Source organism: Puntigrus tetrazona, chromosome 16, assembly GCF_018831695.1.
Source record: "Puntigrus tetrazona isolate hp1 chromosome 16, ASM1883169v1, whole genome shotgun sequence".
Lineage (NCBI taxonomy): Eukaryota > Metazoa > Chordata > Actinopteri > Cypriniformes > Cyprinidae > Puntigrus > Puntigrus tetrazona.
Window position 1 is genome coordinate 8,130,135 of NC_056714.1, and position 17,795 is coordinate 8,147,929.

At 34.3% G+C, this 17,795-nt stretch overlaps 1 protein-coding gene across 1 annotated transcript in view; it reads right to left on the reverse strand.

Annotated features, from left to right (window-relative positions):
* Window positions 1-13,820, reverse strand: part of mpp7b (membrane palmitoylated protein 7b) — a 38,729-nt gene extending 24,909 nt beyond the window's left edge. The window contains exons 1-10 of the mRNA XM_043260404.1: window positions 13,695-13,820; window positions 12,740-12,799; window positions 12,327-12,445; window positions 9,164-9,241; window positions 5,828-5,908; window positions 4,738-4,878; window positions 1,932-2,013; window positions 1,379-1,464; window positions 962-1,036; window positions 654-850 (exon numbers count right to left, since the gene is read on the reverse strand). Coding sequence (XP_043116339.1) covers window positions 654-850; window positions 962-1,036; window positions 1,379-1,464; window positions 1,932-2,013; window positions 4,738-4,878; window positions 5,828-5,908; window positions 9,164-9,241; window positions 12,327-12,445; window positions 12,740-12,767 — 887 coding nt within the window. The 5' untranslated portion in view covers window positions 12,768-12,799; window positions 13,695-13,820. The remainder of the gene's footprint in view (window positions 1-653; window positions 851-961; window positions 1,037-1,378; window positions 1,465-1,931; window positions 2,014-4,737; window positions 4,879-5,827; window positions 5,909-9,163; window positions 9,242-12,326; window positions 12,446-12,739; window positions 12,800-13,694) is intronic.
* Window positions 13,821-17,795: the final 3,975 nt, after the last annotated feature.

Below are 17,795 nucleotides of genomic sequence, written 5' to 3' on the forward strand. Positions count from 1 at the left end.
GGTCAGTGTAATGTCCCTTTGCTTAATAAAAGTTTTAAAAAAATTTTACTGACTGCATAGTTTTTAACAGTATATTAAAATGACAAAACAATAGCATATTGCATCTGTTATCTTCAATAAGGCTAAGTAATAAAAAAGACAAAACGAGAATAAAACTCCTTTTCTCAGAATATAACCTTTTACTCTCAGATGTACTTGCACTTTTTTGAGTGACTACCAGGCTGTTCTGTCTTGAAAAAATAAGTATTCCCGAAAGTTCCCTATCATCTTATGTTGAGACGACATGAAGTTATTTAGTAAACCTTTCAGTAATGTCACATACATGTCATTAACTCAAAGACACCCCAATAACAAAATCTGTGTAGGCTGATATATTCTAATCACTTGGTGTGATTTATAGGCACCAACTGTCCATACAAAAGACGCATTTTGATGACATTGATTGTTTTTCTTTTTATGAGCGAAGGTTTGTGTAAGGGAGTGTCAGACTGTGTTGCCCTTGACTGTGTCTAATTCAACATTGGGAACACGATGACAGGATCTGAGTCTGACTGACAAAGGTTGTGTATGACTCTGACAACAGAAGGATTCAGTTTCTCAGTCTAGACTTGGAGTGAAACTTTGCAGTAGTATGATTATGAACTTTTTCTTACCTTTCCTGAAGCTGTCTTGAGGGAATCAATCCAGCCCTGAGGTTGGCGTCACCATGCTGCCTGGCCTGCCACCAGGTGTCATCTTCTTGGCTTACAATCTGTAACACATCTCCTCTCCAGAATTCCAACCCGGCGTCTTTGCATGGAATAGCAGGATCTGCTTGGGGATCATAGTGAAAAAGTGCCCTTACAAAGATCTGCAAAAATCCACAAACATATTTGAATGTCACCAAGTTTGGTATTAATCACCTGACGTGTAAATTAATAAAAAACACAGCTCTGTACACTTTGATTTTAATATATGAGACCTTGTTATCTACGTTCTCTGGCTCTTCTTTCGTGCCTGGGATGACTTTGAAGGTCACTGCTCCTTCTGACTTGGCCTGGAGGATGTGATAATAGCATACAGGCCCAAAACAAGCTTACAAGGTTCAGATTCAATAACACTTATGAATAAAGACAGAATGCAGATTTGTTATCCTCCAGAAAACCCTCAGCAACAAACATACCAAATTCTTAAAAGCATTTACACACACAGCTTAGACTAATCAGATTCTGTTTTGGATATTGCTGGTTTCTTGTCTAGACAGAATAGTAACGTTAAACAAGTGAGGTCTGCCGGTTAAGCTAGTTAAAACATCTTGTAGGGACATCACTACACTATCATCCTATGCTGGGAACCAGCTTCCAAAATGCAACACATCCTGGTAATCTGAGATGCATACTAGTATGGGAATGATCTCCTCTGGTTTCCTGTCCTCCATTGGAACACCATTGACTTCCTTGAGCTTGTCACCTTCATGAATTAGACCTGTAGTATTAACCAATGAACCAATGAGAGGAAAGTTTAATCAGAATAAATTATGTGTATTGAATTTAACCAAGAGCTTAACCATGAGCTGTAAGCATTGGTATAGCACTATGCCATGCATATTTAAAGCAAGACTTTTTAGTATAGCGGCATATCTTTTGTTTCATTGTGTGATGTACATCCAAGGAAAAAAATTAAGGGAAAAAAAAATCAGATGGTGGCAGATCTGAATGTAAGCAAAGCTGGCTAAATGAGTGGAAAGTCATGGCAGTTCTGACATTTTGATAAAAAATTATGAGCTATAAGTGAAAATGAAACATACATATGTATTAATCATTCACAATAATTAATTGATCAAAACATGGTGAATTTCTATCTCGTGTCAACTTTAAGTGTTCTCCTATGTCTATATACTGATTTTGGTTCTAATTAGGTTTTAATATTGATACATTAAAAATGTTTCTCACCACTTCGATCAGCAGCTCCTCCTCTCATGACCCGAGCCACCACTATAGCTCCAGTTGACTCATCTCTCTTGATGGTGGCTCCCTGGAGCATAGAAATATCTATTGAGGTTCTCAGGCTATCATTCAGAAATTTGAATATTAAAGTTCCAAAAAGCAAATTGACTGTAAAGCTCAAATTCATATGTCTGGAGGGACCAACTGCAAGCAAACATTCCCAGTTTGCCTTGTAAATCAATATGTGAGCGTCAGGTTAAGTCCAAGTAGAAATTGGTATAGAAATATCACAAAAGGAATCTTAAGCATGCTATGCAGACATTAAATGTTCCTTGAAACCATGGTGAAAAGGTCAAACTTATTGAGGGAAACCTTATTCATGAAAGCTCAAATTAAGACAAAAAAGCTATTGTTTAAATTACACAGATTGTTGACATTATATGTCAAACATCTGATCCATTTTCTTTTAGTATGTGAAGGAAAATTCAGCAGCCAGTGATATTAATCTTTCAGGTTCATTGGATCTAAACACACATCACATTTGACCTTGATGAATTAGACACCCGTCTGTGTTATGCTACAGTTCCATAACCATTAGCACCATCTCACATCATTTGAACAGAAAAATCATTTCTGTTTTAATCAATCACCAATATGTTAATTTCCATACACATCATCTTCCAGAACAATCAGTATACTGGCCATGGCCACAATACCACAGCTACAATATTATTGTTTAGGTTAAACCCTCCAAAACATATTAACAACTTGCAGAGGTCCTAAAATAAACTCTAGTCCAAACTATGGTGAAATTTTAGTCCTTAAAAGGCCTCTCAGATAACTGGTTTCAGGAGGCCGGGCTTTAACAAGCCTGTACAGCAGCAGAAAATGAGGTACATGATGCAACAAGGGACATTGATATAGGAGTTAGGGGGCCCTGTATAGTTCCTCAATCACAGAAGAAGCCAAGTGGTCTGTAGGGCCCCTATAAGTAAGACAAAAAGATCTCCTCAGATTGTGGAGAACTTTTAGTTTTTTCCTCATGCTTCTTAAATAGAAAAGCCATAGACCAAATTTAGACCAAATTTATAATGTTTATATCTTTTCATGGTGTGGGAAAAAAACAGATGGCTTCTGGTCTTTGCCTCTTTAAAATAGCCTGCTCAAAGAGAGAACAGTCAGATATAAGGTTAATGTTGCAACATCACTGATCATCATTTGTAAGTTAACCCCACCAGGTCTGACTTATACAGTCCTTATAAACCGCAAATATTTTTGCTGGAACATCGAACAATCTTGATGATGGGAAATGCAGGCACTTTTGTTCGTACAGTATCAGAGTATACTACTGGGTTAATAACAGAGCACTGGTTTTAGATGACAGTCACTATTGAAAAACAAGAAACTAAATGTATTTTATACCAAACCTCTGAAACATTCCAAAATATAAATAAATAATATAAAAGACAATTAAAAAATATTCTTTATTTATTGATTCCTTGATGGTCATGAGCTGGTCCTAAATTGGTCCTAAGATGATCCTATGCAGATAGCTCCTACTAAGGACAAGAACATCTCAAACTAACAGCCATGCTTTAAAACATACCTAACTAGCATATGCTGGATTTTTCAACAGGGTGCCTAATAAGTTTGTATAAACCACAAACTGTTTATATATATTTTCTTTTTTATATATATATATATATATATATATATATATATATATATATATATATATATATATATATATATATATATATATAATCTAAAATAAAACATGATGGTTTAGTATTTAGTGACAATCTGCATCTTGTTTGTCAAACCAAACTGCTTGAAGGTTTTGTATATTTGATCGTTCTCTGATTCATTCATTTAGTATTTCACTCTAATCACAATCACGATAGACAACAGATGGGAAAAAAAATTCAGATGGCATGAAGTGACTCTTCGTCACAGTCATGTCAAAAAATTATGATGCTCTTTCCGTTCATTCTCTGGAATTCATAAAGCTCCATTCAAATAGAATCTTCAGTATTATTCACCAGATGTTATAAACGAAGACTCATAATAGGGAAAATCTGCATTTTACAAGTTATGCATTATGAATGGGAAGACAGCCACATTGTGCGTCACAACAAGAAGGATAAACCACAATAAAAAGATAGACCTAGTTTGAGAGAGTTCGATCTGAAGTCAAGCATTTTATTTGCAGAGCACTGTACAGCATTTCCTATTTGTATTCAAAGCATCCCATATAAGTAACACAAATGTAAGTGCAGATGGTTTTGCTCAGAGATGGAAAATATGATTCTGGAGGTAGAGCCGAGGGCAAAACCGATCCACGTTGCACTTTGATACTGTTTAATATTATAATCCAAATCTTACCCCTAAATATGCGTGCCTTATTAGTCTTATGCTGATTATAATCAAAAACAATTCAGTGAAGTAATACATTTTAGTTGATTTGGCTGATTTCAATTGATTCCTAATAAATTCCACTTCCTTGATCTTAATACAAACATGAAGTACAACTCATAGTTTAATTTTTGGAAAAAGTTAACCTATGAATGATCTTTTCAAGCAATCGTCTTACAAAATAAGTTTGTAAATGTGTACCTGACAGTTTGATGTTGTAAGGCAGACCAATGAACTTTACATTTAAAGCTGAAGCGGATATTTAATCTTATAATGAATTGTAGATATGATGACTGTCCATAATGATTTAACTGCAGAGCTCCTACTACTACAAACTGGTTTTAACCAACATGGACTATTTCCTATGTTTTTACTCAAGTTATTCAGAGGGACCTACCAGTGGCTCCTGGTTTTTAACCAAGCAAACAATCTTGATTGAATCTTCCTCTTTCTCTATGTGTTCGGGCAGTGGGGGCAGAGGTGGCAATTTAGGGTCAAACTCTTTCTGAGACACCATGTCATGCACTGAGAGAAGAGCCTGAGGAGGAGAATATAAACATAGTGGAATTAGGGATTCAGTTTGCAGCATTTTTAAGGGATAATGTGGTACGAAATATTACAAAACACTATTTTTTTAAACAATAACATGTATAATGTATATGTATAATCCGAGCGAAGCATTTTTTGAATGAGAAAGATTTAAAACATCTGAAAACACTTATAAATAATTAAAAACCTTTATTGCTATTCTATAGTATTAAATGTCAATTGTACATTGGATTGGTTTATTCTTTTAAAAAGAAGCAAAACTATAATTATTATTAAAATGTTATACCAAAAACTAAATGGGAAACACCTTTAAGATAACCTGTAGAAAAATAAAAAAACATCTTAAGTACACAAAATAACTTAAGTGGGCTTTGAAAAAGTATTTGCCACCTTGATTGTGGCGTCCATAATTGCAATAAGAAAATCAATTAATTGTGCAGCCCTATATAAAAGGAAAAAACATTTTTAGCAAGTAAAAAAGGTAAATCATCCATCAACACTGCTGACTGGTCTTTACACTTGGCTTGATAAAGAATCTTTCCACGTTGAATATCACCTCACTGAGGCAACCCAGTGTTGCTTTATAAAATGTGAGAGCCAAACAAACGATCCAAGAAGCAACATATCATTAGACCAATCACAAATAAAGCTGTCAAAGCCCTTATAAGTAAAACTCCTGAACTCCATAAACTTAATGTGTGGGTCTGGATTTTTACAGGCCTAAAGATGTTTTTTTTTTTCCTTTTCATATCCAGTTCATGCTTTGAGTCAAAGAGTAATGTACATTTTCCATTTATTGTATCTATTATAATATTTTCACCAAATACCATTTATATACTTTGTCCATTGACACCGGCCCACCATAAAAGCAAGGATTACTTTATTTGCTTCTGTTTTCAGTTGCTAAATCTTGACCTAAATGTACATTCTCTTCTCACCTGTACATGAGGTTTAGAGAGCAGGTATAACAACTCTGTTGTCTCTGGGCTGGCGACTACACAGAGCAGCTCTTTTGCCAACTGGAAAGAAAAATGAGAAGCATTAAACATTTAATAATGTCTATACGATATGGTATAAGAGGCAAAAGTCTCTGACCAGCCCATTTGGCTTAGCTTATGCTCTAGGTATCATGAACTGATCTGGTGCCAGTTTGCTTTGGCAAGGCTGGGGAGTCTGGTTCAGTGTATCCCATCCCAGTTGACAATATTATGTGAATGTTTGCATAGCAGGTCAAAAAGCCATAGTACCAGGAGCCCTGGAGAAATAGCTGTTTCTGTTGTGGTTCAGCCAAGCAACAACCAACTTGACTGAATGCGGTTGTGAGCGACACCGGACCTGACATTAAACATACATTAAATCTCCAAAACTGAAATTTTACACTGAGCTGCGACGTAAGGAAAATGCTTTTAACGGCTTAATGCTCCAAAATGTCCTCCTCATTTTCAGCCTGAGAGAAGATGGAAAGTGATATCACTTTTAAACTACTCTTTGCCTTAATGAAATACAGCATGCACGGTCAAAAGCTGGAGATAATCTTTCTTTTAAGAGTCTCTACAGAATTGAGTTGATAAAGACAGAGCTGATTGTTTTTGCAAGATGTGTAAGAAAAAATAAAAACTTTTGTTTCATAATAGAAATGTGTAATACCCGATGAAAGGAGATAGCTGTAATATAGAGGTTGAAATGTAATCCAGTGTTTGTGATGAAAATACTTCACAAAAAGGAAAACATCAATTAACATTTTTTTAGTCAGTAGTTTATTATTGTAATAAATGTTTAAAAGGTAATTTATTCTTGTGTCATCTTCAATAATTACATCAGTCACATGATCCAGAAATCCTTCTAATATATCCACTTGATACTCAAAATAAATAAATATGTAATGCTTAGCATTACTATTAGCAATATGTTTTTCTTTCTTTCTTAAAATTATATACTGTACAATATTATTTATTTTAAATGAATATATTCTTAACCCAAACTTGGAAAAGGTATAGATTATCACACTTTAGGAGGGAGATGGGGAGGGAAAGGATGATTGAGAAGCCAAAAGACTAATTTAAATAGAATATTTAGGATGTACGTGCTGCAAAGGTTAAGTTTCTTGAATATGATCGTTGTTCACAAAACAAAGTAGCCAGGATGAGGGGAAGAGGGTACCTAAATTTCACTGTAAGCTTGTCAAGAGACTGGTAATCAATACAGATACTCTGTCCTTTTTTTGCCACAAATAAGAAACTAGAAGCTGCAGGGGATGTTGATGGATGAATGTTGGAGCTGAATTCAAGCACAGGCAACTTGGATGGAGGAACTGATGAAGAGCAATAAAAAAAAAACACGGAGCACCCCACTTCAGGACCATGTCCAGTAGACCCGGATACTACTCTATGGGTGAATACTTAACGAGTCACGGGTGCTCCAAGTTAATGACCCCTGTTGACATTTCCCAAACCAGGAGAGTGATGTCTTCTACTTGCAAGCAGCCCACCTGCAGCCTTATTAGACTCACACAGTGACAGACAGTGCCACAACCTAGAGGTTTTCTTATTATTGAGAAGATGTTGTTTGAATATTCACAGAGATTATTCTGAAGGTGGAGGGAGCGACAGAGTTGCAGGTTGCTGGCTGAATATAAGTGCAGACACAGATAGAGAGGGATTGGAGACATTAAGAATTTCAACTGTGGCTAAAGGCTTGGCATGGAGATCAAACTCACTAAAGGTTGTGGGGGCTTGATGGGACATACCACTCCAACCTACTCCATAATACAATATAGACAAAAACGAAGGGCATGCCAGCATTGACACTCTACCAAAGAGTGTTAATCTGCATTGCTTTGAGGCCTGGTTCTGAAAAGACAAATGAAGCTGGCTGGGAATGAAGATAGGAGGACAGGTGAGATATATCAATGAGGAAATTAAGCAACATGTAACAGCTGCAACGCTAGTCCTTGTCGGTATGTTGACAACAATTTTGGCTCATTCCAGTCTCTGGAAAATACGAGGGTTCAGAACTTTAAAGAATAATCTATAATTGAGGTTTTCCTCGATGTAACTGATATCTGTTCACTGGCTGAAGTGATGTCCAAAAACCTCATAGAAATTAGACAGAAAGTTCTGAAGTGACTGAGTGGCGGGACAAGCTTGCCTGAAGAACTCTTCATTAAAACGAATCTAGGAAACAACCTGCAAGGTTCGTGGTGAGTTGTGGTCTGGCCTTCTGTCACAAAATATCAAACACGGTAGAGAAGATGTAGGGACCAAATCACAGGTATTTATTGCACAGTAGAAGAACTATGACAGTTAAGTAAATGAGCAAAGATAGAGATATTGCAGAGATACAGAAACAATAATTATAATAATAATGGCATCTTTCGTTGGATATCAGAGCAGCACACTACATAGGGGAGCAGAAGAGACAATTACATACACAGGGTAGTACTTACGGAGATGTAGGAGATCGCTGGAGATAACACAGGAGATATAGCTGTCTGGCTACTAGTTTTCCTCTGTAGCTGTTCAAACTCAATATTTGCGCGAAGTAAACATTATAGAATATTATAGTCCACGTTCACAATACTACATATATAATGACATATAATAATATAAATTCTATATTAAAAACTAATCTGTATTAAAAATTTGCTTTTTATTAAAACTTTCCTTACTTCATGAAACAAGCCACTGACCAGTTTGACGCAGCAATATTGGCTCAACCAGTGGTGTGAATTTAGGACAGGACTATTTATTTCTTTGACCAACGCAGATGATAGGGTTTTTCGGGAAGCTTGTTTGAAACAATAATTATTTTTTAACTAATTTAGAGTTGTCATGCTGGTGGTGCAGAAATTATACACTGCAGATTTAAAGAGCTTAGGGAAAATTGGGTCATGCTGGGCATTGACACACAAAAATGCTATTTTGGCCTAGAATATAAATAGATATATATATATATATATATATATATATATATATATATATATATATATATATATATATATATATATATATATATATATATATATATATATATATATATATATATATAAAAATGTAATAATAAAAAATGCAATAAATAAATGAGTGTCTGTGAAGCTGCACATGTATTTATGTGACACTGGGGTGTTCACAAGTAATCCCTTCCAGTGCACTTCAAACCAACAACACTAAACAGACTAAAGGTCCTGCAACTGAATCCCGTCCCAGCTCTGCTGGATTGTCTGATCACTCTGGTCTGGAGACAGAAACCACTAGATGCCCCAGAGGAGAACTTACATCCTGAGCCAGGCCCTGTGTGCTTTCCAACAGTGGAGCAGGCCGCTGGGCTCTGTACTTCTGCAGCCTGTCATAGACCTGTGAGGAGAGGAGAAGTGGCATTAGACTGCTGTCTGATTCCCGGAGGGATACCGTTCACCCTGTTGATCCTCACCCCTGAAAATCATCTAGTAGCAAAACGTTTCTCTGCATTATGCGAGTGATATATCACGGTCTGATAAGCAGAAGTAACCAAAGTGTAATATATCAGTCAAATCTACAGCAACATAAAAATAAATAAAAATGCAGGAATTTGGTTTATTGTTCATCTGTCTGTCCATCCATTTGCTGGACGGTATGGTTTAGGCAATGCTAAAGCTATTAGAATATCAGCCAAGAAAGATGTAATCATATTTATTGCCCTCACACAGCTAACAGAGCTCATAAAGACGAACATGTTTCATAACAGATGTATTAAGTAAAACAATTTTACATTTTTTAAAAGATGATGTCACACACTAAAACCAGATACATTTTGGCTTGCAGGTTTGGGGCCACATTCTCTGTTAACAACAAAACGGCGCATAAAGCATCTTAACACACTTGCAATGCTTGTTTCTAGCTGTTTCCTAATGCAAACCAATGTGTGGAAAATCACACTATAAATACAGGAAGCCAATAGTATAGTGTACAAAAACAAAATGTTGCAATGATGTATATTCTCACTTAGACTGCATATTGTTTTTAAATTATTTTGGTACATTACTTGTAAAGTTTTTTCTTGTTTGTAATGGCAGCACGATTACTTACTTTCCAACACAAGTAAGAGCTCTGATTTCCTTTACAGTCATCTGGCAAAAAAAGCTAAAACTTTCTCTTTGTGCATACTTAGTATAATCCTTTAGTTGCATGTTTGTGTTCGCTGCTGAGATGGACTCTGACATTAGTTGTTGTGTGGTGAGAATTGGTAAATCAATTTAAGAGACTCATGCTGAAATGTCTTGCACATAAACTAAATTCATCGCTTGCCTCTGGAGATATGCTCGTCCATGTAACAAACACTTTTCTTTTTAATGGTCCCTCAACAGGTGTGTGTGGGGGAAGCTTCAAGCAGCGGTTTACTAGGGTTTCACATGCTATAATTCATCTGAAACTGTTTAGGAATTATTCTATAATTATTGAGTTTTTCTGACCTCATTTTCATTGAATTTTAAAATTGTTCTCATGTCTCATAAATTCAAGAGCACTTCAGTATAATGAAGGTAATAAGATTAAATTACTGTACATGAAACATACTTTAATTATATTAACACATACATTCAAAAGTCAAAATGTTTTAAAGTTTTTGAAAGAATATCCTATGAAGGCTGCACTCATCTGACCAAAAATACAATAAAACCAAAATTAAATTATATTAATACAGCGTTGTCATGATTTTATATATCTTCCTTTTAACAGATCGTTTTTAGTTCCTACATTGCAAAATTGTATCTTTAATATTATATCGATGTGCAAGTAGTAGGGCTTCCTGTAGAGCTTACATCATTAACCGAGATCAAATCATAATTTAAATGATTTAATTCATTGTGAAACATCATGAAGTAAAAGCCATAAATGCTACAGGTTTTCATTATTATGTCATATAATATTGTATTTGGCATGCATTTGAAGTATTTTTGTACCAATAATTGAAATAGCTTTCAAACTATTTGAAGAGTTATGTTGTTTCTCTAAGGAAAGTCAAAAGTCAGATTGATTGGAAAATATGATTCTTCCTTAGCATTCAAAGGGCAACATGCAGCAGGAGCACTGAACATTTCACAGGTCCACGTGACTCATGGAACAGAGCGCCCTACAGTCCAGCTGAGCTGTATTTGGGTTTTATCACAGCCTCCCCTTCCCCTTCGACCTCTCCTCCCTTTCTCCTCGCCTCCCCCTCTCTCCGTGTCGCAGACAGCATGTGCTGGATTCATTAGACCCGTCTGCCAGCAAATGATGATGCTGGGTGCGCACTTGCTGCAGTGTTCGGAGAACTCAGCTTTCAAAACAGTTCACTCTGAAGTGTGCACAATGCCCATAACTAAAACAGGGTGAGTCAATGAGTCAATAATTGTCTGGTCTTTGGTCATTTTAGACTGAAAAACTGTATGTACCGCCACAATGGTATGAAGCTAGGTGACTTTTGTGGCACTGGTGATATCTAAGGAAAAATGTGGACATGAGTAATTCACTTAAACAAATAAGAAGAAGAACAAACAATGTACCGTGACTTTGTGTGACGTTTTCCTTTTACCATTGTGAAGGGATCACTCTGCTTTGTGCTTTCATATACATACATTTTTTTAACTCCTGGAAGAAACACTATGAAGTATTTGTGTATTTTGACCTAGATGCTGTTGCATTCCAACCTCATTATCCTCAGAAATAAACTGCCACTCAAAATAAACATACGATGGACTAAGGCATTAGAAATTGGAACTTGACTGGATATTATTGGAAATCAATTGTAACGTTTTCATTGCATATATTTCGCCAGTATTTTGTAAAAAAAAAAAAACAAACCCTAATGGAGACCTAACAAATAGTTTAGATACATCTTTAATAATAATAATTAGTTTATATATTATATATAACTATAAATTACATTCAAAAAATGTATTAAACCTTATAAAAAAGGTTCTGTTTAACATCAAAAAGTGTTCTACTATTGTTACAAGCCTGAAGAACCCTTGTCTGGTACCATTTAGAACCCTTTTTTAAGAGTGATAAGTGCAATTCCAGAATTCCAAGCTAAACGATCAGGTTTTGCACTACACAATTTTCCATGAAATCTGTCACTATGACTTTATGCAACCAGCGTTGACTCATCCAACGTGCAATCCAGGGCAAAATCATGTAGTGTATTCCAGACAGAAATCAGTGAATGCAAAAATTTGTGATTGGGTGAATAAATGTATTAATGCATGGGTGAGTGAGTGACTGTTTAAAACAACAAGTAAGAATGAGTCATTGAGGCGCAGAATCAGTGAATGAACAAATGAATGACGATTGTGTGCAGGTGCATCTTCTCGCGGTCAAACCGGCATCAGAATAATTTCACCCAAGTCATAGCTCTGGCAAACAACAGTCACTAAAATGGGCTAACAACACTCATATACTGGCTACTGCTAAAAACAAATCTGACCTTAATAAGCAGATGCAGAGTATTGCCCATGAGCATGTCCTGTAGAAAAGTGCTCTCCTCTGAGTTGTCCATATGAGACTCTAGGCCAAAAAGCAAAGAGGCCAGCAACCGGCACACACCTAAAGATGAGAGGGATATGATGAACACCTAATTCATTACCTGAAATCATTTCTATTCTTACACTGTACATTTTCTTTAATTTAGACATGTTAATGTAGGACATTAATGATTTGTCTCATTCACATGTTGCCCTCTACTGGCAATAAATGAAGTTTTGCAGCTCTCATGCTTTATAGTAAAACTAAAATGGGATGCTTAAATGCAGATCCGTGTACGACCGTATTTTTAACCTAAACTTTAGGAGCCAGACTTTCAGCCAAAGTATATATATGACCCTTAAACATCCTGCTCACCTCCTGGTCCAGATGATGGCTTTATCATGATGGTACACAGAAAGACAACAAATAAACGCTCTGATGATGAAGGAAACAAAAAAGTGATTAATTAATTAATATTTAATGCAAATGGCTGATATTGGTAATATTTCATTGTCATACGCTACCCACTTTACGAGCAAGAAGGATACATGTTATACAAAAGTAATGGTAATGACATGTTACAAAGATAAAAAAACGGTAACATCTTACAGTAAGGCACAATTTATTAACATTTATTAACTAAAATGAACAAACAATGAAGAATACATTTATTACAGTGTTTATTCGTCTTGGTCAACATTACTTATTAAAAATCCAACCATTCATTGTTAGTTTATGTTTATGCTGAAATTAGCATTACCTAAGATTAATTAATGCTGTAGAAGTATTGTTCATTCTTAGTTCATGCTAATTAATGTTGTTAACTAATGAACCTTATTGTAAAGTGATAAAAAACTATTCAAATAATCAAATAATTTTTTTTTTTTTTTTGCTGTATTTTTGAGCAGATAAATGCACCCTTGGAGAACATAAGAGACTTCTTTTAAAAACTATGAAAAAAATTTTTTATATTATTAATTGGAATATTACAGAAAAAAAAAAAAAAAAAAAAATATATATATATATATATATATATATATATATATATATATATATATATATATATATATATATATATATATATATATATATATATATATATATATATATATATATATATATATATATATATATATATATATACATATATATATATATATATATATATATATATATATATATATATATATATATATATATATATATATATATATTTCCTATCTCCAAAAAGCTGTTTCATAATGTCATGTTATTATTTACTTCTGCTCATATGAACAGTTTGTTTTGTGAAATCATTCATATATATATAGCACACTGTTCTACAGCTTACCTGGTCTGCAGAATGATGTTCCAGTAATGATCCTGTCTGAAAGTTGTCACTTCTAAACTCAGCATGAAGTGTGACAGAGGCTCACTCACAAACTGCCAGGCAGTTTGATCATCATCAATAATGACCTAAATAGAACAGACAAGCAGACGCAATCAATAAAGCAGCACAGCATTTGCCCTCTTTCTCTCCAATATAGCACAAATAAACAACAGCCTTCTACAACAGCCAAAAAGTGAACTGAAATGTGAAATGAACTACTGAAAGTGAAATGAACTACATTTATTTACTGATCTGACTGACTACTCACTGTTTTAAGTCAATTGTTGTCAAGTCAAAAAAGTCAAAAATGGCCTTGTAGCACCTTGCAGTCCAGATATAGGATAAATTAAAAGATACCAGAGATGTTTTTCTTGTGCTGGACTTCATCACGTTGAGTATATATGTTTTCACAAAAATCACGAGCGTACTACATGCCTACCAAATTCAACAATACAGAGCAATTTATTTAAAAGAGACATTTTTGTACGTGTTGTAATGATCATAAAACCAGTGATCCATCCCAAAATATGATCAAGCGATGGTGAATCACGTATACAGACCCAAATTAAGTGTTCTTTCCACTTTCAGCTCATTCAGTCTAGGTGTGTTTCACATCATTCGCAAACGAGAACTCAGAAGAGACGTTATTTGAAAACATGCATAATTCTGAAAAAGTTGCTTAAAAACCCAGACAGTGTGTTGAAAATAAATGGCACGATAACTAAATAAATAACCACACAATAAATAAAGGTTGCTATGAGATTCAGTGAGAATCATTCAAATTCTGCACAAAAATCCATGTTAAAACCAAAAGTAGTAATGCTGTCTATAACTATGATAATAATAATTTTCAATGGGATGACCAAAATATATATATATATATATATATATATATATATATATATATATATATATATATATATATATATGTGTGTGTGTGTGTGTGTGTGTGTGTGTATTTATTATATTTAATTACAATAATTACATTTTACCATTATATAATTACAGCTTAGATCATCATAATAATTAAGCTTGCTAAAGCTTTGCATGACTCTATTTTACACAGGCAGCAGTTGAACTTTGCTTATATGAACATATTGTATATCAAAATAATGAACTGAGCCTTCTTTAAAAAATAAAACAATCTTCATATGTTTATGTTTTATTACCACTTGAATGCAAACAGGTTTCTTCAGAAATATCACATTTTGGACAACAAACTGAGAAAAATGCATTTTTATCGAAGTAGTGCATTTTTAAATGTAATATAATCAGATTACATTTGGATTACTTTTAGATTTTTTTTCCCTAACTTGTTAATTACATTAATTTAAATAGATTTACCTTTTACCTTAAAGTGTTCGATTTAATCTTATTTACATCACAAAATGCATTAAACATTATATTAAATTGAGGCTTCTACAACTAAGGTTTATAAGGGAACTGTGAGTTTAAGGAAAAGCTAAAAATTCATTACTTCCTAAAAAAATGAAAATAAATAATTTTAAAACAAAGTCCCTTTCAAGCAAGTCTCTTTACGTCTCTTCACTCTGTGAACATTTGGACACATTTTATTGGTCTGATGAGAACAAAGATGAACTTTTACCGAAGTGACAGAAATGCTAAGGTTTAGAGAAAGAAAGGATCTGCTTATGATCCCAAACATACGAGCTCATCTGTGATGATGTAACACATGATGGCATCAGCAAAATGAACTCGGATGTGTACAGAAACATTTTGTCTCACAATTTAAAGAAAGATGCAACCAAACGTATTAGGAGATCCTTCATCATGCAAAAAGTGGAAGGTTTTAGACTTAGTTTTGGTAGTCATTTAATTCTAGCCTAACTTAAAGTGACATTAAAACCAGTCATTTATTTCTTTCAAGCAAAATGCCGCTTCTAGTATTAAAATGATCAAATGACACAAATGACCTCATCTTTTGCAGTCAAAACGGCATGCGCACAAGCAGCGTGTCCATGATGGGTTGCAGCTAAATATGCTCATATGTATCTCTTAATAGCACAAATAACAAATAACGACAGACTGTAGATTGATTTTCATGTTCAAAATGCAAGCAAGAAATTTAATTGTCCCTGAACATTGATTTTAAATGACCACAAAAAACTTTATATTATTATATTATGTAATATATTATTGTATTTTGGTGAATCTGTAGCTTTAAACGATTCGAAGAGTCCAGTTCAGCTCAGCCTCCTTACTGTACGAATGAACGAATGAATGATGCCTCGCTCATTTAAACGCTGACTCACCGCCACCTACTGGTTATTTTAGCTTTAATAAAGCCTAGAAGACTGCCTAAGGAAAAAATGCAACTGTAAATCAGGTTTTCCAACATTGTCCCTTATGGCAAAGGTGTAACTGTGGCCTAAGTAGGAGTACTCAGAAGATGCCCCAAGGGGTACGACACTGTAAAAAGTTTGAGAACCACTGCTTTAAACTACATTGGTCTAAATTTTATCAGCAGTGTCTTCTTGTATGGAAGATTTACTATGTTCACAGTTTGTCACCCTATAGAACATTTTTATGGAATAGAAATATTACCAACAGAAATAAATCATTTTTTTTCTAAAATGGTTTAATAATCATTTGAATTGTAGCTTATTTGATGACTTATATTTTCTCTTATGAGCAATTCATGACAAAGTTTAATAGTGTTGTTAAAGCAATTTCACCTGAATTGCTTCACTTTGTCAAAAGTCATTCTATGTTTAGTTATTTCTGAAGTATTATGCGGAGGTATTTGGGAGAGGGTTAATGCTTTTAGACGCTTTCCTTGAATGCGTCTTTTTTTTTACTTTATTTTCCTTTCTTTTTTGTAACAGTATTTGTGTTGTTCAACATTAAAAAAAAATATATATATATATATATATATAGACACATTATGATGTAAACACGTGGGGGCAAGAGGCGTTTTAGACCGGTCTGGATCAGCCTTCTCTTTAAATAAATCCTTCTGTGGGAAACTTTGAGTTTTGTAAATCTGCAGATCTGCACGCTAAAGAAAAATCTATAATTATATATGACCCCTTTAAATACTAGTATCCGACATTTCATGTTTAAAATATTAAAACATTATTTATGAATTTGTAACTGCAGATTAAAACACTCCATGTCCCTCTGAGCTGAAATGGCACTTGTCTGCAAATATTAATTTTCTATATACTTTTTTTTTTTTGTAACAGTCTGTATTATTATTTTGACTGATTAATTGTAAAGATGTTGCACAATTAAAGTGATTGGAAAACATTCATTTTTTTTCAGTGTGAGCTGAACGCCACAAAGATATGAAGAATAGTAAACAAGCTGTAGCCTAATACCTCAATATTTAATAACAGAATCCAGTTCCTTAAATTGGACAGGAAAACCGTGGACACAGGACCACTATTAAACATATCCATAAGGTGATTAGTATCTCTATTAAATCATAAACCTCAAAAATAACGATTTATTTGCGATTATAGCCTATATTGGTAGCTTAATCCAAATGAAATAAGCGGCCGTGAGGAGAGAAATTGTGTGAGTGAGTAGCAAATGTTCCAAGTTAATACAGCTTGCTGGTAGAATTCGGATATAAGAGGGAGTTTAGAAAAATACAGAAATACTGAGTCAAATTCTGAGACGCCTAACACACAATCAACATTGCGCTCGTGCGCGCGATCGCGTCCAAGACCAGTCAGATATTCAGGAAAGAGATTAGGCGGGTTTTGTGCCATCTAGTGGTTAGGAGAAAAAAAAATATATCAAATGTTATTTTACCTCTGTGTTCCTTTCAACCCAGAAGAGCGTATCCAGTCTAATTTACTTTCATTATGATGTCCTAAACAATGTGTAAACATTATGAGCCTATACTCTATGCTTACACTACTGAGCCTTCTAGCCTATCTGTGGAGAATCTGAAGTACAAAGAGGTCTACTGAATATTACTTAGTTTAAATAGGATCTTCACTTCTATAAATTAATATTATATATTTTTAACTTAAGTTAAACAAGTTTAGTACATTTATTGCTACTTTCACTCTTTTGGCAGCAAAGGAAAAG